Source organism: Nelumbo lutea, chromosome 5 (assembly GCF_056320005.1).
Source record: "Nelumbo lutea isolate HS-2025 chromosome 5, American lotus-T2T, whole genome shotgun sequence".
NCBI classification, from domain to species: domain Eukaryota; kingdom Viridiplantae; phylum Streptophyta; class Magnoliopsida; order Proteales; family Nelumbonaceae; genus Nelumbo; species Nelumbo lutea.
The window spans coordinates 10736029-10763809 of NC_142688.1; the positions used below are offsets into that span (position 1 = coordinate 10736029).

A 27781-nucleotide genomic window follows, 5' to 3' on the forward strand; every position below is an offset into this window, starting at 1 on the left:
ACTAAATAAATAACTTATATATATATATATATATGGATTGGACCATGATCCATTTCATTTGCACCCCTAATTGGTTATTTGGCTGATACTGATTAGCAGGAAATTACGAAAGTGCCAATTGGTTTATTGATAAAGTCTCTACTTGATTCTTGGTTAGAGGGATCAAATCCTGCCTTCACCAGAATTTAGGGGATTGATTTTGGATTTTGGGGAAAATTAGTTCTGTAGCCATATGGAAAAAATAGCAGAAAATTATAAAATGTATATTTTATTTGGGAGTTTGGGACATGCCTCACATGACGAGGCTTGAAACGTTTAGGTTGAGATTTTAGTATACTTAATACCGAAAAGACATAATAGTGAAAAAACTTACAACCAATTAACCGGTATCATATAAGCGGTAACCAATTAAGTGGGATCTATCAAAATTCAGCAGGGGTTGTTTGATTGGACAAAAGCCTTCTAGTATCATGTCTGTCTAGCGGCATAGGTTTTTTCTTTTAGGTATAGAACTCTGAAATCCCCCCCCCCCCCCTCCCACCTGTACAGTGGGACTAAGAATTGTGAGGTGGGCTGAAAAAGTTATTATCCCTTAGAGTTATTATCCCTTAGTTTTTTGGTATCTAGGTAACACACTTACCTGAGCAAGAGTTGGCTTAATAAATTTCCGTGCTAAATGCAAATGTTCAGTTGCATTTCCACTTACCCATGTAAAGACTAAGGTAGGAGATGATCAACGATTTCAGTGGGTATCTACGAGTTTGGATCTCCTGCCCATGAGAACCCTGCCCACGTCTACCCACAGCACACTACCCTCCGTGAATTGGGAACATCTCTCCCTGCATAATACTATGCAGAGGATGAGATGTTCTCCATGTGTGGTAGAGATAAACGTGGGCAAGAGATCCGGATTTTCGGTACCCACCCTCCGGGAAGTTCATTTTCCATGGGAACCGTTATAACGGTGCTCGAACACGGAAAAGTTGCTCAATTACCGATTTACCCCATGCGATACGGGATCTAAAAAGTTAATCACCATCCATTGTAATTAACCTTTCAGTTCCGGCATTCCTTTCTTCTCCAAAGGCACAAATTCATTCTTTTTTCTTTTCTCCTTTAATATTTGTCATGTTTATGCAACAAGAGGCAATAGCACAATTTGGGGCAATTACTAGTCAAGGCGAGAATAGAGCATGTTTTGGTGAAGAATATATACTTTTTTTTTGGCAATAGAAGATTATAAACATCAGTATATATAGGTCAGATATGCTACACTTCGTATCCATATCTCTTAGACAAGTATCAAATGTAAACAAAGAACACAACAATTGTAGTGCCATCGTCAATGACAAGTAGACAAACACACTGAAAAAATAATACTTATTACAGCATTCATACCTGACCTGCAAGTACCAGTTCAGCGTTAAACAATGTTTCCTACCAGTGTTGACATCATGAATACCATCCGCTTAGGGAGACCAGAGGAAATTAATTTACTAGACCATGTGCAGGAAGGAATGTCCTTTCGGACAATGCAGAATAGTCAGCAGCCATGTAGATACCTCAGAGTCATTGCTCAGATACAAAGTGCACCCACATCCGGTGGTTCACTACATTCACTGGAAGGTGCAGATTTGGTTGACCCACATTTCTTGCCCTGCTTTCTTTCTTTTCTATTTGTGCCAGAAGTAGCTTGTTGGCTGCTGAGATAGAGCCCAACAATAAAAATAGGTAAGCTTCTTCTCACAGAAATACACCAAGTTTGGAAAAATAACAATGCATTTTACCAGTAACATTAGTTCTCTAATTTTACATAACAATGCATTTTACAAATCATCGCATTTAAAAGGGAATAGAATTTTAATATTCCAAACACAATGCTACAACAAAATAAGTATTTAATAGAGAAATTGCATGTCAAAAAATTATTAAGATGAGAAAAATGCTATAGTTTTATACTAACTAAAAATTTTTGAGAGAGAGAGAGATCAATGAAAGGGAAAAGAACAAGGGGCAGAGTACTTTTCAATTTAATGTGAGAGAGAAAGTAACTAAGAAAAAAGGAGTTAAAAATAGAACTCTTCATCCTCCTTTATTTTTCTTGTCTTAAAACCCCTAAATCTGTTATGTTTTATCAATTTTATGGGAAAATCACAAAGCATAAATGGTATAACATAATATTTGAATATGATAGGATGTATTAACATAGTAATAATATGCAGCTGTGATAATAAATAATATTACAATGAGGCACTTGCCTTGTGATATTTGTTGCCTAGGTAGGTGTCTAGTTGCCTAGACAGACCTTTTTTTATATTAGTCACGGCATTCGTTGGAGGCATCTAACCAAGAGTGCCTTGTTGCCTAGACGACACCTTGATTTTCTTTACTATTCTGTTTATTTGAGAGGGAGGAGGTGTTTCAGTTTCTATATATTCTCCTCATAAAAATCAATGATCAACCTGATAGGAAAAGGCTAAGAGGATTTCAAGAAGTATACAAAAGCTAAGAGAATTTGCAGTTTCTATATATTACCAAGTTTGAATGGCTTAACATGGGAAAAAGCTAAGAGGATTTCAAGAAGTATACATTACAACTTCAGCAGAGGATTTCGATGCGACTGACCCACAACAAGCCTTGTACTTCTTTTTTGAACCACAAGGGCACACGTTGTTTCTTGGGATTTTCTGCAGGAACCAGGAAAAAGATTAAAAACAAAGTTGGTTATCAAGAATCCATAAAGATAAGCTCAAAACACCTCCAGAGTGAGAAAGGACTGTTGTACATGGCATGTAAAGTTTAACCTTGTCATCCTGACGTGATCTTGTATCATTTTGAGTGGACTTAATATCAGTACTAGGTTTATCTTTTTCACATATCTCATTTTCGTTTACCTTCTCATACTGCTCACTGCCTCCATGACCTGGGAATACATGTATATATTATTACATGGTAAAAAACCTAGAAGGTAAAAAAAAAAAAAAAAAAGTCCCAATAGCATGATTCAAATTACATAGTGACCAATGACCATAATCTTTACCAAATATGCCAGTAAAAAAAGAATAACAGATTTCTATCTTAAGGATGACAATGGGAGCTCACTAACTTTCTTAGGCAAAAGACTAAAGTGGACTGGTGCTACTATTTAAATACTAAAAGACTAAAAGTTGCGCTTAATATTAGAAGAGGCACCCGGGGGGGGGAAGGGGGGGAATAAAAGCCTTAACCTCAAAAAGAAAACAATATTGCACCATTCCATTTACAATTAAAAGTTTGAATGAAATTACTACTATTGCTGTTGTTGTTGTTGATGAATAATAAAGTATTTAATGAAGATGTATTTATATATGTACAAAAAAAGCCAAGATGTTAATCAGAGTACCTATGTAATGCTAATCGAAGTCAAAGTACCTCCACTAACTAATAAATTTTATGCTCAACATCTTCATTTGTGGTTATCCACTCCATTTGCCACTTCATTATGTTCCTTTTGTGTCATTGTCTTCATTATTCTTTAGTAAAACAAGAATAAGCAACAAGCTGCCATCTCTGTTTTCTAGATTATTCAATTGAAACTTCCTGAGTTCCAGCTCTATTTATGGTCCTATAGACAAGAAATTAAGTACATTTACTTTACATCTCAAAGTAATCACTTTCTTCTAATTCCCACATATTCTTTTTTTTATAGTAAAAAGGAAAAATCATTAAAAGAAAATAAAACAGTATATCAGAAAAAGGGTGATCATCTAACACCCTAGTACAATTTTAACTGCTACTAGATACAGCGTTGGGCCTTTCAATAGTTTTCCAAAAATTTCCCTAAAATCTGATCTGTTGACATCATTAAAATCTAGAAGTATCAGCACCCAAGCTACTATTTCCTTTCCAATGTCAGCACATAATCTCACAAAGATTCGAGATTTATCCTTAAATAGCCTTTTTTTTCTTTCTTTCCATAGTCTCCAACAAAGCAAATGGAATACAGCTCCAAAAAAATGTTTGCCTTCTTGCTGGCATGAATCTTCAGCCACATAGAAAATATCTCCCAAGGAGTGTTATGATGATGAAGCTGAAACCTATACAGGGAGGAGGAAAAAAATGCCAAAGAGAGCCTGCCAACAGATGAATAAATGGTCAACAATTTCAGAACCAATGTGACACGGTGGGTATGCTGGCCATTTTGACTACTCTATTCTTCAGGTAGTCTGAAAATAGCATTCTAACTATTGCTACCAGCCCGTGCAAAAACTTCCCCACCACCCTTGGGGAACAGGATTCTTCCAAATACCTTTGATATTAGAGTTCTCCACTTGGTTTCAGGTAATAGTGTTGTAAGAGACTTGACTGTAAAACTTCCATTGCTGCAATCTTCCCATCATCTTTCACCTCTCAGATGCTGAAGTATTCACTTCTTAGAGCTTGTTTAGGAGCACATACATTCCCACAGTATTCATATTCTAATTTTTCCCCTGTTTTAATTCTCGCATATTCCTATTCTAATCATAACCATTATCATTTCAAAGGTAATAGTATTGTATTAGCAACAGGAAGGATTTTGCCAGAGAGGATAAGGAATGGTATACAAAAGGAATGCTGATAAAAAAGAAAGAAAGAAAGAAATAGTATACAAAAGGAATATACAGCCCAACCCCCCAGACAGGAAGCTACTAAAACATTGAGCTTTCTCTATGCAAAAATTCTACATTGAGACCTGATCTAGCCAACCAGTCTGCAGTAGCATTCAACCACCTCAGTATCCATCTGATTTGCACATTGACAGACACTAATATTTCCCGATCTCATTAAGATAACCAGTAAGCCTCCATGGACACTGATCCAATCCATTGCTTTATCACAGTGTTGGACAATCTCTGCTAGAACCATGAGATGCAAGATGAAGACACTTGGGCCCCTGTGAGGAAGGCAAGTACCTCAGCCTTGGTTAAGTTTCAGTTGTCCAAGGGACCACTATAAGCCCATCAAATGCTTTTGCTTCCATCCCTGTTTAAAGAAGGTCCACCAGCACCTGCTGGGCTGGGGTTCCCCTGAGAGCTACTACCAAATTGGAGCTTTACTGCTTTTCTGATAGTGGGCCAGGAGAAATTGGAGAAATCCCTCAAGTTTATTATTGTAATGGCCCTAATGCTTTCCTATATGCAGTTCTTCATTTAGTTCCCTATCTTGTTTGTTATTTTTAGGTCCATAGATTTCCATCAGAATTTTTTGGGGGACATCTTTGAATCCTTACCTATCAACACCCAAGAAAACACTCTCCCCACAGCATTCTTGATGATTTCCTATACTCAAGAGCTTTTTCCCTTCAAAAACTCTTGCATTCCTTTCCATCCAAATAGTTCAAATCATGGAACACCAGACATGCCGCCCTTTCTTGTTTAAACCTTTTACCCTCCACCCATCCATAGTTCCTTTACAGATCTTGGAAAAGTCCAATGCAGGTTAAGTGCTTTGAAAAGATGACTCTATGAGCAACAGGACAGTGGATAAAAAGATGGTCTGCTTTTTCAAGCTCCCAATTACACATGGTGCATCCTGGATTAAAAACGCTCATTCCTCTGCTGATGAATTTACCTCTGGTAAGCACTTCCCAAGTGCTTCTGTCCACATCTTGAAGGCAAATTTGGAAGGGGCTGGCATACGCCACATCACATCAGGGGAAAGATGGACTACCAACTGGCATCAGGTGCTCAGCAAAAGACCTGATAGAAAAGAAACCACTTGTCCCTCATCATCACCTTCTACAATCATTCAAGGCTAAACCTATGCATTCCTTGGGGCTTGAAAAGAAGGATAGCAGTTTCATGAATCAACCAATCATGCAAATATGCATGAAACCAAGGTTTCCAAAGTGCACCATTCTCCCTCTGAAAATAATGAGCCACCACAGCCTCTGTCATCTGCAATTGCAAAGAAATCTGGATAACTGAAAGAGGCCTTTAATCAGACCAACAATCCAGCCACAATCTAACTCTCTCGAGTCTCACAATTACCTATCTTGTAGATTATACCTTTCATCAACTGACTATACGTCTTCTGAATACCCTTCCAAACTTAGCAGCCATATGTAGACAACACCCATGTAGAGTGTCCTATGATACCCAGATACCTGTACAAGGGTTCCATATCATGTCAGATGCTTAAATTGTTAGTGTAAATTTTGTATCCAATACCTTATCCAGCTGTGTCCTTTTCATATCCAAGTAACATAGGCATCCTTGTGATTCCTTGTCTCTTTGTGATTTCCATCAGAACTTAAACCCCACAATTCTTTTGAATAACTTTTAATTTAAAAGTTACAATCCAGATAGCTTCCATTGAACACATACTGGAGTGTCCTTGCAAAAGCCTTAATCATCTAGGGAGGACATTTCTAGGGACAAGAAAACCCCAACCATTCTACTACAGTTCCCTTTATTCCTTTTGTTTTATCTTAAAAGAAAAGAAAGATGATGCCATGGTATTATTTAAAAATGAAGAATCCCTATATGTCAGTGTTTTAAGTGAGAAATGCAACTGAAGTGCATAGGGTTCCTAAAGCCTGAAGCATGAAGAGAGACAACTCCTGAACAAAGTGAGGCACCACTTATGAAAATTGAAAAACAAAAGAAAAAACTTGATAGAAGAATATGTAAATCCTTTTTTTTTTTGAAGAAGAAGAAGAATATGTAAATCCTTTTTTTTCATTAAACAAAAAATATAGGGATGTACAAGATCAAAGGCTTTGAAGCAAAAAGTGAGCCAGGCCCATATTAAGCATTTGGCTAAGTATTTCCACTGTACAATAAATCCCTTTCCAACCCAGATTTAGCTAGACTATCTGCAACCTGATTCAGATCTCTGGGGATCCATCCGACGCTGCAGTTGATAGAATAAACCAACTCATGGATTTCCAGCAGAAAGTGGGAGAGCTTCCAATGTCCAGAAACTTGGGCAGTGGCCCAACTAATGACTACTCTTGAGTCCCCTTCCACTTCTAAGCATGTAATCATGTAATCTGCTGATTCCTGGCAATTCTAAAACCTTCCAGTAGAGCATGGATATTAGACATAGCACCTGTTACATCCATGGCTGAGGCAGGGCCACAGAAAACCCATAATAAGTCACCATGTTATTAAGGTCACAGCTTTGTAGACTGAAGTCCTAAATAGGTTACAACCTTTGGAAAAGAAGGCTAAACTGCTTAAACTCTAAAATTTACCTATTAAAACACCAAATTCAAGCTTAGTTCATCAAAACATAGCAATGAGATATTTGAAGTGCACCTAGGTTTGGATGAAATGCACCCCGCAGAATGAACTTCACCCATGAGCCTAGGCATACCTTTTAAAACATTGTGCTTAGTGAAAGGAAGACTTCCCTTGTTAGCAATACCTGAGAAGAAAGAAAGGAAGTTTAAAACTAGTGAACAAGACTGTGATCACCTCAACATGAAAACCAAAAGAAACATGGACTCTGTTACTACTATCAGAGTGTCAGGAATTTGCAGAAGATGCCAATCAGCCATTTACATAAGCACAATTTTCACAAGACTTTTTTTTTTAAGAGTAATGTGATGGATTTTATTAATGTCAAAAAGTATCAACACCCACATACACTAGAGGGATGTACCATTTCCGCAAGAAAGTTGATCATTTTCAACTGAATCTCCATCCATTCTTTGTGTTGCTATTAAAAACTCTATTGCAGCATCTACATCACCACATAATTGTTCTAAAACCTGGAATAGGACCATATAATCAACTAATTTCAGCAAATCCATAATTAAGAAATCAGAGAACTTGAAACACCAACAGAGGTATTGAGAAATGGGAACATAGTAATTGAATCTAGAGGAGGATCTCTCACCTGTTCAACCCTATCAACATTTTCACATCCACTTCCAGCCATGACCAGTTTCATCGATCCTGTAGTAGTTTTGTTGTCAAAAGAGCCTCCTTTTGATTTGGCGGCTGCGGGCTTCACTTGATGGGATGTTGCTGAAAGGACAGCATCAGCCTTTCAAGAATAAAAATATAAGTTAAAAATTTTTACTCACATTTTATAGTTCAGACAAGAACCAGGAATAGCACAATAAGACTTTCAAGAGTAGTAACTGCAAAAGAGGAAACTGAAAGATGCTTTGTGGATCATTTTAAGTCAATCCTAGCATCCTCTGATGAAAACATTGCAGAATTGGGAGATTTACAGTGGGACAGAGTGCCAGAATCCAAAGTTAATCTCCTAGAAAGAAAGAGCCTTCACTATTGAGGAGATACATGAAGCAATATTCTCGATGGATAGATCTAAAGCTCCGGGTCCGGATGGATTTTCAATGGCTTTCTATCAGGATCGTTGGGAAATTTTGAAAGATGAATTAATGGATGTATTTGTGGAGTTCTACCGAGAAGGAAAATTATCGCCTGGAGCAAATGCAACTTTTATTGCTTTAGTGCCAAAAAAGAAAGAGGTCAAAACCCCTAAGGATTACAAACCGATAAGTCCAGTGAGTAGCTTGTACAAAGTCATTGCTAAAGTCCTGGTTGGTAGGTTGAAGACTGTACTGCCCTATGTGGATCAAATCTTAGTGGCAAATGAGTGTGTGGCAGCTAAGAGAAAACAAGGTGGTAAAGGTATGATTTGTAAATTGGACCTAGAAAAAGCTTATGATATGGTGAATTGGTCCTTCCTGTTGAATTTAATGGAAAAGATGGGGCTAGGTGAAAGATGGAGGATGTGGATTAAAGAATGTATTAGCTCAGCACATTTTTCTATTCTGATGAATGGGGTAGGAAAGGATTTCTTCCAGGATAAAAGAGGACTAAGACAGGTTGATCCCTTATCCCCATTCTTATTCACCTTTGTGGTTGGGGTTTTGAGTAGACAAATCACCAAGGCTGATCAAGAAAACCAGTTTAAAGGTTGGAGGATGGGTAGATCAGAAGTGGTGGTGTCTCATTGCAATTTGTTGATGGCATAATCATTTTCTGTGAAAATTGTGATGAATCCAGTTTAAGGAATCTGAAAAGATTGGTGGATGAATTTCAACAGGTCTCCAAACTGAAAGTCAATTCGGGAAAAAGTTGTGTAGCTGGAATCCAAGCCATGGCAAATCTGCTAGGTTGTGAAGTGAAAAATTGGCCTCTGGAATACTTAGGTATGCCCTTGGATGGGAATCCGAAAGCTGAAAGCTTTTGGAAACCGGTGGTAGAGAGGTTCATGAAGAAGTTGGCAATGTGGAAGAGAAATTATATATCCTTGGGGGGAAGAATCACCTTGATAAAATCAACCCTAGCAAACCTACCCACTTATTTCCTCTCCACCTTTAAGATCTCGATGAAAATAGTTAGGAAGTTGGAGAAGATTATGAGGGATTTTTTGTGGGAACCAGGTGATGAAAAGAAAGATTATTTAGTGAAGTGGGAGCAAGTTTGTTACCCTAAGGAGCAGGGTGGATTAAGTACACGGAACCTATTAAAGAAAAACAAGGCCCTTCTGGGGAAATGGCTGTGGAGATTCCCTTGTGAAGAAGAAAGGTTGTGGCACAAGGTCATTAAAAGCTTACATAGTGAAGCAGATAACGACTGGGATGCAAAACTAGCCCACAATGCAGCTCCATCCTCTCCCTGGAATGCAATCTTTGAGGTATATCCAACCTTTCTTCAATTCTAGGAAGACCTTTGGGTTGGGGATGTGCCTCTTATGATCAAATTCCCTAACCCCCACTCCTTATCAAACCATAAAAACAAACCTGTTGCTAGGTTTGGTGTGCTTTCAGAGTCGGGGATCTCTTGGGATTTTGGTTTCAAAAGAGGGTTGAAGGAAAATGAGTGTGAGTCTCTAGTGCTTTTGATTTCAACACTTGAGAGGGTCTACTTGGACCAATCTATAGCTGATTGTAGAGTTTGGTCCCCAACTTCTGATGGCTTATTTTCCTATGCATCTTTCTTTGGTTTGCTCACTCACATTGATCCTATGGGGGTGAACTTCCCAGTGAGAGAAATTTGGTCTAAACAAATCCCTCCAAAAGTACAAGCTTTCTATTGGTAAGTGTTCCTTAGGAAGGTAAACACTTGTGATGTGCTACAGAAAAGAAGGCCAAACAATTGCCTCTCTCCTCATGTGCGTGTCTTTTGTTTGGGATGTGGTGAAACCCTAACCCACTTACTTTTATCCTACTCTTTTGCTTCGGGTATTTGGAATGTTGTTTATTCTCTCTTTGGATGCAGATGGGCTCCCCCCACAGGATGTGGCAAGTCTGTTCAGCCCCTCTTTCCTGTGTCAACAGAAGAAAAGAGGAAAGTGCGTATGGAAGGCAGTAAGAGCAGCTACAATATGGACCATATGGGAGGAAAGAAACCTAAGAATCTTTTCAGGAAAAAGCAAAACAGAGGAAGTTATTGAAGCCATAAAAATCAAAATTGCACATTGGGTGAAGATCATGGAGATATTCAGAAACTACTCCACGAATGAGATAGTAAGAAATTGGGCTGAAGTAGTACAAACAGATGTACCCAAACTGAACTTCGATGGGAGTTCTATTGGCAACCCAAGAAGGGCAGGCATAGGGGGTGTGTTTAGAAATCATTTCGTTGTGGTGGTGGCACTCTACTCAGGACCAATAGGTTTTGGTGACTCAATATAGGCTGAATCTCTAGCCCTACTTCAAGGTCTAAAGATGGCTGAGCAAATAGGAACAACAGACTTAGAAATAGAAGGAGACTCACTATTGGTCATCTCTTGGGCCAAAAACATCACATCAGTACCTGGGAAGCTCAAATTTATCTTCAGAGAAATTGACACACTTGCAAGGAAGTTCAACTCTCAGTCTGGTTGGGTCAAACGGGATGCAAATGGGATGGTGGATACCTTGGCAAAACAAGGGGCAAATAGATCTTCATTGTACCGGGCAGAATTGTAACTAATTGCTGGAGATTGCAATTTGTCCCTCTGCAATCTTTATCTATTGTATCTTAATTTCCCTGTTAATAATGAAAGTTTTTTGCTGATAAAAAAAAAAAAAAACAATAAGACTTTCAAGAGTAACAAGTTCCAGCAAATTCCAACCTTAATCACAATCAGCATCAGCCTTTCAAGAGTAACAATATAAGTTAAAACTGTTTTTATGATCCTTTGTATTGATTGGGAGAGGCTGCACCTTGCGCCTCTTCAAGGGAAGCTTTTAAAGTTCTATTATGCTTGATTAATGATATTAATTTTTCAATTATCAAAATACAATATAAGTTAAAACCTTTGCTCACATATTGGAGTTCAGACATGAACCAGGAATAGCACAATACAACTATAGGTTTTTTTATAGAAAAACAAAAAAAAAAATATGATTATGGATCTTAAAATTACAAGTCCTAGTAAACTCAAACCTTGATCACAATTGGCTTAGCTGGGCCATTGCATTCATCATCCTTTAACCGCACGCTGTTGTAATGTTCCTCATTATGATATGATCTGCAATAGTTTCAAGTTATAATTGCTTAAAAAAAAAAAACATTCAAGTTTCAGTTATAATGGGAAATGTTCTACCAGATATAAGATTTACAAGGTACTTACAAATGTATCATACGAATTCCACGATTATCAAAGTTCCTTATGTACCACCGAGGTGACATCAGCTGTTTACAGACAAGTAAGAACTTGCCCAAGTATTGATAATCAATAAATTTTTAACCATTACCTATCAAAAATATTAAATTCTTAACTAAATTAAAACAAATAAGAATTGTACTATTACTTAACAAAGTAAACATGTTTTGCACAGCAAAGATTTTTAATGGTTATTATTAGTAAGTCCATTACCTAATGTCAGGGCAGCTATATGGGAGCTTGGGAGGGTTGGACTGGATAAGGACCTAACATTTAGCATTTTTTGCACATAATGGCTGCTCTCAGATTCAAAACCCCTGTTCTTATGCTTGTCAGACCAAGATTTTTTTTTTTTTTTTGATAATTGAAAATGATTTCATTAAACAATAGGAATAAGATTTTACAAGAATCCCTTGGAGAGGCACGAGATGCAGCCTCCCCTAACCGTTACAAAAGATCAGAAAAAATTATAATGCTGCCCAGAATAAATGGTCCCTAGTAGCCCCCGGTTAAGCAAGATGATCAGCCAAAGCATTTGCCTCCCTACCCACCCACTGATATGTACATGTTATGTGCCTTGTCAGGCCAAGATTTTACCATTGCACCAAGCAATGGCCCCTGCTATTCTTGAAGAAAATGTTCAATTGAATCTGGAAAGCAGCCACTCAATCCAAAAGCATCCAGGGCTACTTTCCATATGTTTGCAGCAAATGGGAAGTGCAGAAATAGGTGATTTCTCATCGCAGAAGCAATCAAAGAAAGGGTGCAACTAACATTGCTCAGTGCCATTCCGCTACTCAATAGCCTATCAACTGCTATGCATCTCTCTAAGGTTGCAGTCCATGCTAAAAAAGCCACTTCCAAAGGTGCTGCTAGTTGCCATATTGAGTGACTTGGGATTTTTTTTTATCAGCAAAGTCATAAATCCACCGTTGCCGGTTGAGTAACTTGGGAATTCATCAAGGGATTGATAGTCCAGCTTCTCGAAGACTTTACTTATCAAAAAAAAAAAGATTTGACAGAGAAGCACCTCACATGTCCCACTCCCAGCACCTCCTATCTGTTTTGCCCACCTGTATAGCAACAAGTCCACCATGGATTCAACCTCCCAATAATTCATATTTCTCCTGAACTGGGAGTTCCACGCAGCAGCTCTGTTTAGGATTTCATAGCAATCTTTAAAGCATCAATCCCTGTTCAATGCAGCCATGAATAAAGATGGGAAGGTTTCTACCAAAGGTTTTTTTTTTTATCAATAACAATAAAACTTTATAAATGATGCGAATAATTGTGAAGATTTAGATACAAAAGGGGAGGTAAAAAGACTTAACTCCTCAACAACAGAATACAAAGACAGAAAGTTAAAAATTAGCCCAAAAGATAGCCTCCCTATTCACCCCCTGCTTGGCCAGCCCATCTGCAAATGAGTTGGCAGACCTCTTCACCCAGCTATAATGTATCTCAATGTCTCTGCCCAACCAACATAATTTTTTCTTTTCATTATTATAGCTCCACAAGCCACTGTCCTCTTCCTTCAATCAGCTAATCACCACCTTCGAGTCACCTTCCAAGACCAAATGTCTGATATTTAGTTCCCTTGCTCTTTGAATTTCTTCCAGAGCTGCAAAGATCTCAGCCCTAATAGAGTCTCCTTCCCCTCCTCATTCCTAAGCACTCCCCCAATCCCAGAAGGTCCTGGATTCCCCAAACTACTGCCATCAAAATTCAGTTTTATGAATCCAGAGGGAGGAGGGGACCATGAGGGACTAGGAGTCCTCTTACACAAAGCAGAAGTAGTTATCTCTTTCCAATTTCTTAAAAAGTCGGCCACAGGAAAGTCTGAAAACAGCTCCAGAGATTTTAGCCAATGGACAGCCCTTAAAAGTATTAAATCTAATAGGTTTGCCAGGGATCTGTCCTTGTCTGAGAAAATTCGTAACTTTCTTTCTTCCCAAAGGGGCCAACATACAGCTGCCCTAATGCTCCTCCACATAACCTTCCCTCTCTTCTTACGCCAACTGAAAAACGTAGGAGAGAACAGCCTCTGGACACTCAATCCTGACCCTGCGGATGAGATGCTCCTGCCTAGATCTCAATTAAAATACACACCCACATACACACAATATTACTTTGGCAATTAGATTTTTGAGACAACTGCCTCCCTATGATTTGAGAAACATGTTGTTTTGATCATTATTTTTATCAATCAAAACAATTCAAATAATAATAAAAATGTTATCACTCCTGCATCCAAATGTGGTCCAAACGCAGGGAGTAATACACAGCAGAAAGCTAACGACTACATAGTCCATGCCTGAGGCACGCCTTTTAAATTACTGCAATCGCCAAATTTTTATGAGAACTCAACACAACAAAGCCTTATCCAAGCTACGTGGGGCTGGCTAAAATCCTATTTCACCACCCCTTCCCACCAAGAGCCATATCCTCAATTCAGCTGTGCATCCTTGTTCTTCACTTACTAGTAGTGAGTGAAGTAGTAAGTTAGTACTTCAACCATGCAAGGTGGTCCCAAATGCACATTACAGAACCATCTTACCTAACTTAATGCCACCAACTGGAGCTGACTTAGATTTGCAGTAGTAGTTTTTAATTCCATCCTTTCCAGCACTGCTTCCGTCTTTGGTACCTTGAAAATATGTTTGAAAATCCTCCTATCCTATGAACTCAATAAATGCATTTAGATCATTTCTGACTTGGTGGTATATGTTTTTTAGAAAGAAAACTGTGTCCCTCCATTGTAACATGTTGAAGATTAATTAGTTTTATGATGTTTTTCTGAGTAGATGTTTTATATTAGTTGTTAGATAGGAGGTGGGGACCACAGTAGTTATGTGAGTCCAAATTTTATTATGTTTTTGAGTGATATATATGTTGTTTTATGTTTTGCCGCCCTATAAGAGCATAGTTGTCTTTGTACTATTCTATTATTTTAGTATAAATAATAAGTGAAGGGGGCGGCCAAATCATTGCTCTCTTTTCTTTCCAACTTCTCTTCTTCTCTTCTTCTCTTCTTCTCCTTCTCTCTTCCTTCTCTCTTCAAGAAACTACTTTTCTTTATATTTTTTAATTCAGCATATTTTTACTTGGTATCAAAGCATCGGCTAGGGTTTCTTGAAGCATTCTCATGCAGCCCTAGATCAGCCAATTGCATGAAGTAGTCAAGGGCTGATCAATCTACTATAGATTGCCCAGTTCTTGGAGTTTTTGGTGGGATCTAGTCATCAGGAAAGTGATCTATTGTTCGACACCAAAATCAGGAAGAACTGGAGTTCGGGGAAGAGTCTCAAAAAAGTTGGACTCTTTGTTTTTTATCTGATCTTGGGCACCCAGGTATTGCTAGTTTTCTTTTGATTTTCTGAAGAGGGCGGTTTGGTTTTTGGGCCTCCCGGGGTGATCGATTCACTTTTCTCTCTGTTGGGAGGCATGGGGAAGAGAGAGATTTCCCTCCAGCTAGGGTTTTCTTCTTTCGGAAGGGTTGGTTTCTGTGTGTGATATTAAATTATTTCTTGAAGGCCTCCAATCTATTTTTTCTTATTGTTGAACTGTTTGAAGTAAGATGGAGAGTTGGAATATGGAGATGAAATCTACCAGTACTGTGGGACTGGGTGTTGGAGGTAGTAGTGATATTTTTTTGTTTGGGTTCATTACTACAGTAAAACTTGATGGTACAAATTATTTGGAGTGGGCACAATCAGCGAAGATGGCTATTGGTGCCCGTGGAAAATTAGGGTATCTCACTAGGGAGGAGAAGAAACCTGATACAAACTCTTCCCGATGGGTGCAGGAGAATTACATGGTAATGTCCTAACTGTGTAATTCTATGTTACCTCATATTGCAAAAAAATTTCTATGGGCTAATACTGCTAAGGAGATTTGGGATGGAGTGACTGAAACCTACTCTCAGAAGCAAAATGAAGCCAGAGTCTATCAGTTAAGAAATCAGGTGATAAGTATGAAACAGGGAGAAAAACCTCTTGTTATGTATTTCTCCATGCTGAAAACCCTATGGCAGGAAATAGATCACTTAGAAACTGTGGCATGGGAAAATGTAAATGATGCAACAACTTATCACAGACTGGTAGAGAGGAATAGGGTTTTTGAGTTCTTGACAGGACTAAACCCTAAATTTGACATTGCTAGGCAGCATATTCTTTCTAGGGAGGGTGTGGCACTCTCTCAGGCCTATGCCTTTGTCTCTGGAGAGGAGAGTAGGAGGAATGTAATGCTGAGACAGCCTAGGATTGACCAATCAGCTATGGTTGGTACAACAAAACCTAAGCCGAATGGAGACAGGGGAAGTAGTGAGACTAGAAGGGAAGATAAGGACTTGGTGTGTGATTATTGCAAGAAGCCTAAGCATATCAGGGACACTTGTTGGAAGCTTCATCCAAATCTTATGCCTGCTCGGACAAGAAACAAGAAGGGAAATGCAAATGTAGCCACTAGAGGAGACTCTTCAGCGTCAGCCCCTCTCTCCCAAACTAATTGGGAATCCATTGCAGTAGTAGCAGTGAGAACAAAATTGGAAAGGTTTGGACAGCTTATAAGTAAGAAAGATTCATCTAGCTCTAGCCTCCAGATGGACAGCAAAATGCAGGAGCCAACTACACCACTTCCTTCGCACATACAGGTAGTTCATATGCAACTGCAAATCTTGCATCCACTTCAGGTAAGGAGGGACCTCCCTGGATTATAGACTCATGAGCATCTGAGCATATGACTAATGCCCCTACCATTTTCAGTTCCTATTAGTTGTGCTCTGGTAGAGACAGAGTCTCTACAGCATATGGTTCACATATGCCCATTGCTGGGAAGGGGACAGTTAGAGTGACCAATAATATAACTTTGTCTTCTGTTTTACATGTCCCTAGACTTCATATCAACCTATTATCTGTTAGTTCTTTGACAAAAAATTTGAATTGTTTCATGACGTTTCTTCCTGGTAATTGTGTTTTGCAAGATCTGGAGTCAAAGAAGATGATTGGGAGTGGTCGTGAAGTGAATGGATTCTACCTTCTGGATGAGATTCCGAGACATCAGGGCCATCATGTTAGCAGAAACAATAGTAGCGAGTGGTGAACTAGATTATGCTTTGGCACAATCGCTTGGGACATATTTCTTTTAGTTCTTTGAAATGTCTTTTGCCAAAGTTGTTTGAGTCTGTTCAGTTATCTACTTTGGAGTGTGAGAGTTGTCAGTTAGGAAAGCATTGTAGACAGTCTTTTAAACCAAGTAATAAAATAAGTACTTTTGCTTTTAATATTGTTCACACTGATGTATGGGGGCCATACCATATCCCTTCCATGGGAGGATTCCGTTACTTTCTCTTGTTTGTGGATGATTGTCTTGGATATATTTGATGAGATCACGTGATGAGGTTCCTAAGTTGGTACAACAATTCCACCAGATGGTTTTCACACAATTTTGAGTGAGAACTAAGGCTTTTAGATCAGATAATGCCAGAGAGTACTTTGAGAAGGACCTGACCACGTATCTCTTAGAACATGGTGTAGTTCATCAGAGCAGTTGTGCATATACACAGCAACATAATGGAGTTGCTGAGAGGAAAAACAGACACAATGTGGAGGTGGCAAGGAATCTTATGGTGTGTGCTTCAGTTCCTGTGCAGTTCTGGGGAGATGCAGTTCTTACAGTCGTGCATTTGATTAGCCGTGTTCCTTCACGGACTTTGGGGTTTAAGGTGCCATTTAGCCTTCTTTTTCCAGATGGAGAGATATTTCATATACCTCTGAGGGTTTTTTGTTGTGTTTCTTTTGTTCACATTCTTGGCCCTCATCATAAGAAATTAGATCCTAAGGCCAAGAAATGTGTTTTTCTTGGGTATGCTTAGAACCAAAAGGGGCATTGTTGTCATGACCCAGTGTCGAGGAGTAGATTTGTCATTGTGGATGTTACCTTCTTTGAATCCACATTCTTCTTCTCGAGTGGTTCTCCTCAGGGGGAGAGTTTTGGGGAAGAGAACTCACAATATGTTCCTCTTCCTGTTTCTGTGGTGCCTCCATCAGTTCAGCCAGCACCTACACCTCTAGTTTCATTACCTGAGCCACTACAAGCAGCCTCACAGAAATATCAGCGCTGGCAGATGATGGTTGACTCCACACATCCTCAACCCACACCTCTCTGTTAGTCCTTCTAAAACTCCAAATTCGGCAAATACAGTTCCGGGTATTCCTCTTGAGCCTGAGCCTGTTATGTTTCCTGATGATAATGTTTCTGTCCCTAACACCATTATTGCAACTAATCCCACTGACATTGATCTTCCCATTGCACTTCGTAAGGGGAAGAGAAAGTGTACAGCCCACTACATTTCACACTATCTTTCCTACAGTGCCTTATCACCCTCCTATTGTGCTTTTCTTTCTTCCCTGGATTCTGTGTCTATACCCAAGAATGTTACTGAGGCTCTCTCCAAACTTGAGTGCAAAACATCCATGCAAGATGAGATGGATGCTTTGATCAAAAACCAAACTTGGGAAATAGTTGATCTCCCCCCAGACAAGGAGACAGTTGGATGTAGATGGGTATCCACAGTGAAGTATAAGGTCGATGGCAAGATAGAGAGGTACAAGGCAAGGTTGGTAGCAAAAGGGTATACTCAGACCTATGGTGTTGATTATCTAGAAACCTTTGCACCAGTAGCTAAGATGAGTTCAGTTCGTATCCTTTTATCTCTAGTAGCCACCTATTCATGGCCCTTGTTCCAGCTTGATGTCAAAAATTCTTTTCTCAATGGTCATTTACAGGAGGAGGTATATATGGACATTCTAACAGGCTTCTATGAAAATGTTGGTAAAGGAAAGGTGTGCAGACTCAAAAAATCTCTGTATGGATAGGTGGCTGCTAGAGGTGACTGTTTCAGTCTGCACACCTTTGTAGGTGGAAACTGGATATCATGGAAGAGTAAGAAGTAAGTGGTTGTGGCAAGGTCAAGTGCAGAGGCTGAGTATAGATCCATGGCTCATGGTGTCTCAGAACTTCTTTGGGTTAGATCTCTTTTGAGTGACATTGGGGTGAAAGCGGAGGAACCTATGATGTTATACTGTGACAATTAGGCTGCAATCAATATTGCCTACAATCCAATTCAGCATGATAGGACAAAACACATTGAAGTTGATAGACACTTTATAAAAGAAAGGGTAAGAACCGGAGAAGTTTGTTTGCCTTATGTCTCTTCAAAGTTGCAGCTAGTTGATGTTCTCACTAAAGGAGTGGCAAAGAACAAGCTTGAACATATCTACGCAAGTTGGGAATGTATGACATTTACTCCCAACTTGAGGGGGAGTGTTGAAGATTAATTAGTTTTATGATGTTTTTCTGAGTAGATGTTTTATGTTAGTTGTTAGATAGGAGGTGGGGACCATAATAGTTATGTAAGTCCAAATTTTATTATGTTTTTGAGTGTTATATATGCTGTTTTATGTTTTGCCGCCCTATAAGGGCATAGTTGTCTTTGTACTGTTCTATTATTTTAGTATAAATAATAAGTGAAGGGCCGACCAAATCATTGCTCTCTTTTCTTTCCAACTTCTCTTCTTCTCCTTCTCTCTTCAAGAAACTACTTTTCTTTTATATTTTTTAATTCAGCAGATTTCTACTTAACACATAGGGTATTCTTCTTCATTTGAAGAGCTTACTGAGACAAAATTGATATTTGTGCCATACTCTAATGAAAGAGACTTCGGAGTTTTTACATTGGGAGGGAGGGGAGGTCCATCACTCACCACCTACTTCACTGTCATGAGACTAGAAAACTAATAAAACTTCTTATTGAGTCTAGTGAGACTGGAGCCAGTAGCTTCTATTGGTATCTTAGAAATGCTCTGTCATTGAAAAGTTAAGGTCTGGGTTTAGGGGCAAACATCCACTGATCAATATATTTCATGCAGTTATTTAGGTCTCTGAGAAGAAAGGAATAAACACATCTGGGCAGAACTGTTAGATGAGGAATGAGGCTGGAGAGATTGTCTTACTCTACTCTGGCCCTTTAGGTGTTGGGAACTCTATCCGGGCAGAACTGTTAGCTGCAATACAAGGAATACTTCTTGCAAAAGAAGTGGGCGTGGAGCAGCTTCTGATTGATGGAGACTCTAAGACAGTGGACTGGTTAAATAATCCGGAGAATGTCACTTGGAGCTACAAAAATGAGCTAAAGAAATTCAAATGGCTGACAAGAAATATGTCTATAACAGTACAGTGGGTTGGGAGATCAGCTAATGCTTTTGCCGATGTCTTGGCAAAACAAGGGATAAATAGGGAAACATTGTTATGGGCACAACTGTAACTCTTGTTTTAACATCAACATTCATGTATTCTCTGTTGTAGTTTGTGTATTTGCTGTTCGGAGAGGCTGCGTCTCATGCCTCTAAGGGGATTTTCTTGTATCTAATCATTATTTTAATGAAATGATTTTATTTATCAAAAAAAAAAAGAATAAACACATTTTTAAAATCAAGAAAGAATAATTTGTGGCTAACTAGCTATAAGGAGTTCTATTCTCTCCTTCCATAGCTTGTGCTGCTTATTGCCTCAAAAGAATTTTGGGGCATATCCCCTGATGACCTAAGGAGAGACCTACCAGAGATCCTATATTCATTGATCATTCCCCAAGGCTCCTCTTGCAAGGACACCTTCAACCCACATTACCCAGATATGGTAAGGACATTGCTGAATGTCAGATACAGAATTTGAACTAAAGAGTTGAAGCATCCAACATGATACGACCATATGACACCCTTGTACAGGTAAGCAGGCATTATAGAGCACAAACCCCTAGGTTGGGTGCATGGGGAGATAAAATTATGATTTGATAGAAGCTCCCACGGCAACCAAGCCCATCGGGTATCAGTGAGGTGTTTTCAAATCTGATGTAAATATGTATTGGACTTTCAGTGGCCCTATCACCAATACAGCCCCCACAAAAGATGAAGTTCCTGCCCGTCTTTTGGAATGTGGACTACTAGATTACTAAACAGGCAAACCATTTTTTCTATTTGATAAGTTACTAAACAGGCAAACTTTAATTCTATTTCCATTGAAGGCAATTCGGCAAATATCATTTATAGAGCCAAGGCATGGAAAGAGTTCCTTGGTGTATCACTCATTTCCTTCATGAAATTAGGGAAACCCTGAATGCCATTTTAACTGAAATTAAATGCGTCGTAATGTGTGTACTCTATGGAGCACAGGGGTATTCTTGTCCTTTTACTCATTTTAAAGTTACCCTAATAAAATAAGAGAATGGGCACCACCACTCTCACTATGATTCTTTTTTTTCTGTTTTTTTATAAGTAACTTTGAAATTTTATTAAAAAAAGACCACTATATACATACAATGGAAGCATCCCTTAGAGAGGCACTCTCGCTATGATTCTCTCCCACTCTATTTTCTGTCCTCTTCTTTTCCCTCTTTTCACTCTTCTCTTCTTATTTTCTTTATTTCAGATCTGATTTCAAAATGGATTGAAGGAAACCTCAGCTCAATTGTAGATGGGTTAGCTAGATCTAGGGTGGAAAAGGAATTTTTCCATGGTGAAAGCTCCTTCTCTACCTTCTTCTTTACAGAAGGTTGCTATTGTAAATTTTATACACTGATGTACATTCAACATTTACACTTTTTTGCCAAACATTACTACATATCTCAGCAGTACTCTTTCTCAGAAAAATCATCTATACCTTCCGAACTTTTATAATCCTACTGACATAAAAGAAGGAAAAACAAAACCCACCATACATCTAACATAATCAGCTTGAAAACAAATACAATGAATTTATTTGTCTATGCATTGTTAAATATGCTTCTCTTAATATTTTTACTTTTTTCTTTTGGGGGTAATGCATTTCATTGGAACAACCAAGTCCTTAATGGTTTGGCAACTCTAACAGTCTAACTAAATCTACTGTTTATACTTGATTAAGATCTTAAAAGGAATATCTATATCTTTGATAGTTTGCCCTAAATGTTATGGATCATAATATGAAGAAACACATAATTTCTTTGCACAACACTAGATAGAAAGGTGGCATGCATTGTTGGTCTAACTGATCCTTTCAAGCTTTAGACTAAAAGACTAGGCTACTGAATGAGACTTTTGATGGAATGTCCTAAATGAAATGGCTTATCACATGTTTTCTTGCTATAGGGAAACAGAACATGACAGCTGATCATTGAAAGGGTTCTAATGGATTAAGGTAAATGAACTAGCCTATAATTGAAATATGAGGTTCTCGGGCATGATTTGTATTGTGTATATTATATTATTACCTCTTTTTTTAACATATTAATTAAGCTGCCAAGTTAACAAAAAAATAAAGTCAATGCTTTCATAATATAGAATCCATGCTAATTAAGCCAACACATCACTGTCTAAGCATTCAACTATAACAATCATCATATAAATGGGATAAACAAGAATTAACTAGAAACTTCATAGGATATGATGTCTAGGACCATGTTACCCAGACAGGAAAAGGACACAGCTTAACAAGTTGTCAGATATGAAACTTACACTAAAAATTAAAATATGACATGATATGGCACCATTGCACAAGTATCCATGTATCATAGGTTAGGAAGTGGTTTTTTTATAGATGGAGAGGATTTTAGTATCAAAAAGATCAAGTGGTGAAAGCATTACAGGCTACCCTTGGAGAGGCACAAGACCTCTCCCGAAAATTGAGAATTACATAAAACAAAAACAAAAGAGTACAGATCTGCCCAAAATAATTGTTCCCTTTAGGCCCCTTGCTTAGCTTAAACAATCAGCAAAGCAAATTTCCAAACAAGTAATAGAAACAGAGAATATTTGGTTTTATGTAAACAAGAAAGTAATAAAAAGTGGAGGAAAATCTTACTTGATGAATGCAAATATTGCTACGGGTAACAAGAGAAGCTGCTTGTAATTCCATATGTCCAGCCCATGTGCCATCCTTTTCCATGGACTGGCAATATTCATCAAATGGAATGTCATCCTCAATAAAAGGTTCAAACTCTTCCCGATGCTTCTGTTAGACACAGTTCTGAGATCAGGTTTACTTGTATTAGTTGGTTGATATGAAAGTCCACAGAACAAATTATACAAGTCAAAGTGCTTTTTGAAGCACCAGGTCCCATGTATCATCTATTAAATGATATGCTAAGCATTGAAGGTGGATATGGATAAACAGTATATTAGTACAGTTGGGCCTTGTTGTAGGACCAAAGGTGTGTTTGTGTTTCCAAATCCAATTCTTCAAAGAACAAATCACAACAAACACTTCTAGAAATTCTTGAACAGTTTATTGAAATAAATCTTGCCCAGTGAATATCGAGCAAATTCAGTTAGATCACATGCCCCAAGTACAAGTAACTCGGATCCCTCTTTATACCTCTTGATTGTTTATGGACCTTAAATTTATACATCTTACACCCTATATTTTCTGATTAATAAATGATACTTTAATTGAAGAAGAAGAAGAAGAAGAAGAAGAAGATATACTTTCTTATTAATACACAAATTTTCTGATTCTGTAAAAAATAATAATAAAACACCTATATTTTTTTTCTGGTAACCTGATGAAAGAAAGGATATAAGGACCATTTATCATATTGAATGATTCAAAATACAAGTTTCAGCTGTTATTTATCACCAATAGTATAAACTTTTATATGCTCATGACAAGTGAAGTATGAACAACTAATCTTTAATATTTTTAGTGCAATCTATGATGTTAGAGAGGCTCTACAAGCCTTATAATTCATTGAAGCCCAAACCATAAAAGATGCCTCAAAAGATAAAAACAAATGAAGATCTTCAAGCCTTTCGGATCTGCCCATATCAAGGAAAGCAACCCATCTTCGATTCTACATGTTTGAATCCGTTTGGCCAGTTGGTCAAAAAGTGAAATTGTTAAGATGAAAGTGAAGTGTTGCCTTAAGACCAGAGTTCAGATTCTTCAAAGGAGGTTGCTCAAAGATAAGAAAGAGAAGAGGGAGCAGAGAACACTATTCCTACAGTTGAGGGTTCCAAAGAGCACATCTTCTTTAGGTGAATTCTTAGGTTTGCCAACTCATTACAGATAGTCTTGTCTAGAGATGGAGTGAGGGCTAAGATGTATTGGAATCAGCAACTATGAGGAAAACTTTATCTTTTATCTTTTTCCTTTTTTCTTTTTCCTTTTTTCTTTTTTTTTTTTTTTTGGTGGAGGGTCAACTTGCACTCTATGTTTCTAGCCATGTGGATGGCATTGTTGAGGCTTGGAGCTGACTCCCACTTACAGAAGTACTTCAGCCAAACTTTATAGTTATTGCTTGTTCTCCTTTGATCAAGAAATCTTTTCGATTATGGATCAAGAAAAGAAAATTATGGGACCTTTTTTGTTGCAATTTGTGTGTTATTTCATGGGTATCCAAGATGAGCTCATGCAGTACAGGTTTCATATGAAATACAAGTTACTAACATCTTAACTGAAGCAATGCCAATGAAAATAATTGTCGGATAAAAACTACAAGGCATTCATTCTTTTCTAAGAAAAATAGTTGTTTACCAGAATATACTGTACCACCATATGGCGATACTTCCCATGCTCCTCTTCATTTCCTTCCAACTGATCTGCAAGAGCCCTGCAAACTATCTAACAATCAACCTAAATTACAAGAATATACTTGACGTAAAAGATGAAACTCAAACTGAAAGATACAACAGAAACATCAGATCAACCAGCCATCATATAAAGTCCACTGTTCACGGGCATTTTATGCTATTACCACGAAAATAAATGTGAGATTGTCCACCTAGGACTAACCTAAAAAAACAGTTACCATCTGCAGTCACTTGAACAACTTTCAAGCCTAAAGCATCAAGCTGGGAGCGAAACTCTGAAAGGTCACTCTGCTTCCCTTGCTTTTTTACCTGCCCATGAAATTTGCTATGCATATAAATGAGATTTTACCAAAGAATTATGTGATAGATGAAAGTAAAATAGTCATGTATTATAAGTAAGAAATAACAATATAAAGTGGGGTTAAAAGTAAAGGACAACCAAGAAAGCCCCAAAATGAAGGGGGTAATAGCAATAAATCAAAAGAACAATAGACAAGGAGAACAGAGTTTACATAGTCTCTATTATGTTCCAAGAGACATTTTTTATTAATATTTCCTTGAGTTAGCTATACGCCCCCTTCAACACCATTCCTTTGTAACCAACTCCAAAATCCATCTTATGTAATTCAGTATCCATGTAGTGTAAAACAATGAAATGATGCTAGGGTTCTTTTTTGGGAGGATTTATGGATTAGAAATTCAACCCTCAAGAACCTTTTTCCGCCTGTGTATTCCCTCTCTCGCTTTAAAAATGAACCAGTATATGTCTCCTTCTCCTTGTCACCGGATTTCAATTGGGATTTGGGTTTCAGTAGAGATTTAAGAGATTCTTAACTTGACCACAGCACAGTTACTTTGCTTGCCTGATCTTATCTGTCTGTACCCTTCAAAACCAGATGCTCGTATTTGGTCCCCTAATCTTTCGGGTACATTCTCTTGTGCCTCCTTTTTCTCTTCCTTATGCTCTGTCCCTATCTCTCAGCCTTTCCCTTGTAAAGAGACCTGGTCTAAACCTGTTCCCCCCAAAGTAGGAGCCCTTTGTTGGGAGGCCTCACTTGAAAAACTAACTCCTTGAACAACCTACAAGGAAGAAGACCTTGTCTCAGTTTATCCCCTGACTGGTGTGTCCTCTGCAAAGCAAGTGAAGAAAGTTGTTACCATTTACTAATATCCTATCCCTTTGCTGTAGGTCTCTAGGAAAAGCTTTTAAGTCTCTCTGGATGCAGGTGGACAATGCCAATGCAGGTTAGCAATCTATTTGAACCTACAACTTTCAGATGGCCTAAGAAAAGAGGTAGAGTCTTGTGGAGGTGTGATAGGGTTGCACTAGTTTGGACTGTTTGGGAAGAAAGAAATGCCAGAATCTTTGATGAGAACGAGAGTAACGAGACCATTGTATAGGAATGCTTAATTAATAGAGCCATTAATTGGGTAAAGACCTTGGAACTATTTTCTCCATTCTCCTTTGACAATTTATGGAGAAATTGGGAAGTGGTTGCCAAAAGCTCTAGTACTAGGCCTAAACCATCAGCAGAATGGAAACCTCCTCAAGAGGGTATCATTAAGCTCAACTTTGATGGCAGCAATTTAGGCAATCCAGGGCCTTCTTGTGTTGGGGGGTGTTTAGAAATATAGAGGGGTTAATCATCACTTTATATTCTGGCCCTATAGGAGTAGGGGATTCAGTCAATGCAGAAATTCAAGCAGTGCTACAAGGAGCTGAATTTGCCAAGGAACTGAATTGTGAACAGTTGTTAATCGAAGGTGATTCCATGTTGGTGATTCAGTGGTTAAAAGAACCAGAAACAGCAGCCTAGTCCTATAAAGGGGCACTATGAAGATTTAAATGGCTAACTACAAACATGTCAGTCCAATTCCAATGGGAAAAAAGATCAGAAAATGGGTTAGCAGATTCACTAGCTAAACAATGGGTGCATAGGAATCAGATGTTTTGGGCTAAACTGTAATTGTCTGCTTTAATACGAGGCTGCATCTTGTGCCTCAATTTGGGAACTTTCTCTGTGTATCTTTTATGCTCTTAATCTATTAATAAATTCACTCATTATTCATCAAAAAAGAAATGATCTTGCGACATCTAGCACTACCAGACCTAGACCTTTTGTTTGGTTGTTTTGCATCTTTTGATTTCTTGTTCTCTTTATTTCTTTTTTCAATCCAACCAAAGTGTACATACACTGGATGGCATTAGATTCCCCCACCCACCCACCTCATCCTGGAAAGAACATTGTTTTGGGTTGTACTGCCTTCAGGATAAAGTGAAATTAACTTTGAAGCTCTTATTCCAGCATGTATTCATCCAGCCTTCAGTGGTTGTTTGGAGTGTCCATGTTCACTTTGGACTTCACAATACACTGATAAAGCTCCATTTGAGAAAGGAATTTTCTTTTTGTTTTGGTGCATAAAGGAAGAACCTGATGATACATTCCATTTTTCACATGTCTGGATTTTTGTAGTATTCTTTGCTTTCAGAATGACTGTTCATAGGGGCAACCAGAGATGAATCAACCAGATGAAGATTTATTAAGAAAGCCACGGGACAACGAGATTTCAAAACTAGCTAGTAAGAAGTATATGGCTCATCAACCATCCTAAGCCCTTATTGACAGCATAAATAAAATCAGATCCCTATGTATTCATTGTCTTAAAAGATTTATCTTCATCATATTTCCACCTATCCAACGGTTATCAGGCAATGTTCATTTTTTTTATCAGCAATCAGACAATGTTCATATGACTGATCTTGGTTGAGAAACCGGGAAACAGTTTCAAATCTATTCCTGCAGAAACAACCAAAATGCATAAACAATTCGGAAAATGTGCGCACAATTTTGCATGAGTGGATGGTCCATGTATATTGAACAGAGAATTTCAATAAGCACAGAAAGTTCACACCATACGTAAGAAGTTTCGATATTATCAAGGTTGAGAAACAACTATAACACACACTTTCAAGCATTAAAAGACGTTCAAAGAAGCAGGATTTAGCTTTTAGCTACCAGATTTCAAGGTCATAACCAAAACAAACTGAGAACCAATGGAAATATCACATTATGCGTATGGTTCAGATATTTCGTCAACTTCTTCTGGCATTTGATAAGTTTTGAACAGTGAATTTTGACAACTTTAAGATGGGAAAAATGTACCAGATAGAGTTGGGGAGTTCGGAAGAGGGCGCTGCAAAAACTTACATGGGGCTGCTTTTTGGGTTTAGACTTCTGGTGTTTTGCTTGAACCATTGTCGACTAATTCGTTTCAGCACTCGCCCAAGAAATTGAAGATGAGAGGAAGTGAAGCAGAACTCCTTCGGCACTGGTTCGGAATTTGGTAATGGTTTTGATTCTGTAATTTCTTCGAGCACATACTGTCCCAACGATGCTCCCAATCCATGTATAACTGTGGCGACTCGGTTGGGATTTTCTCTTCCTTCTTTTCTTCGATTTTAGGATTGGGGCATTGGGCCATTGGGGATCGAGGTCAATGCTGGGCCATTATGTATGCCCTAATTTAAATTCGTAAAGGCTCATATACAATACAAGCCTGAGACT

General features: G+C 38.3%; 1 protein-coding gene across 25 annotated transcripts; it reads right to left on the reverse strand.

Annotated features, from left to right (window-relative positions):
- Window positions 1-1196: 1196 nt before the first annotated feature.
- Window positions 1197-27781, reverse strand: LOC148850295 (SEC-C motif-containing protein / OTU-like cysteine protease family protein). 25 transcript variants are annotated; one of them, XR_016099631.1, is made up of 12 exons: window positions 27425-27781; window positions 24418-24524; window positions 24160-24235; window positions 22489-22638; window positions 11563-11645; window positions 11376-11460; window positions 7864-8013; window positions 7627-7735; window positions 7339-7389; window positions 2786-2923; window positions 2590-2687; window positions 1197-1700 (listed from the first exon to the last, which is right to left on the reverse strand). XR_016099631.1 is itself a non-coding variant. In XM_088946802.1 (12 exons), the coding sequence occupies exons 1-12, from the start codon at window positions 27470-27472 to the stop codon at window positions 1577-1579; spliced, it is 1089 nt and encodes a 362-aa protein (XP_088802928.1). In that variant the 5' UTR covers window positions 27473-27781; the 3' UTR covers window positions 1197-1576. The 25 variants fall into 25 exon arrangements, 24 of the variants coding, with proteins under 24 accessions (XP_088802928.1, XP_088802927.1, XP_088802919.1 ...); XM_088946802.1 differs by having other exon boundaries at window positions 2895-2923; window positions 11563-11624; XM_088946801.1 differs by having other exon boundaries at window positions 1197-1703; window positions 2895-2923; window positions 11563-11624.

Coding starts and splice junctions, on each gene's coding strand:
- LOC148850295 (XM_088946790.1), bottom strand. CDS start 27,472: ATGGTTCAAGCAAAACACCAGAAGTCTAAACCCAAAAAGCAGCCCCAT. Junction 7,390..7,626: donor TCAACTTTCTTGCGGAAATG/GTACATCCCTCT, acceptor CTTTCTTCTCAG/GTATTGCTAACAAGGGAAGT. Junction 1,704..2,589: donor TCCTCTGCTGAAGTTGTAAT/GTATACTTCTTG, acceptor GCTCTATCTCAG/CAGCCAACAAGCTACTTCTG.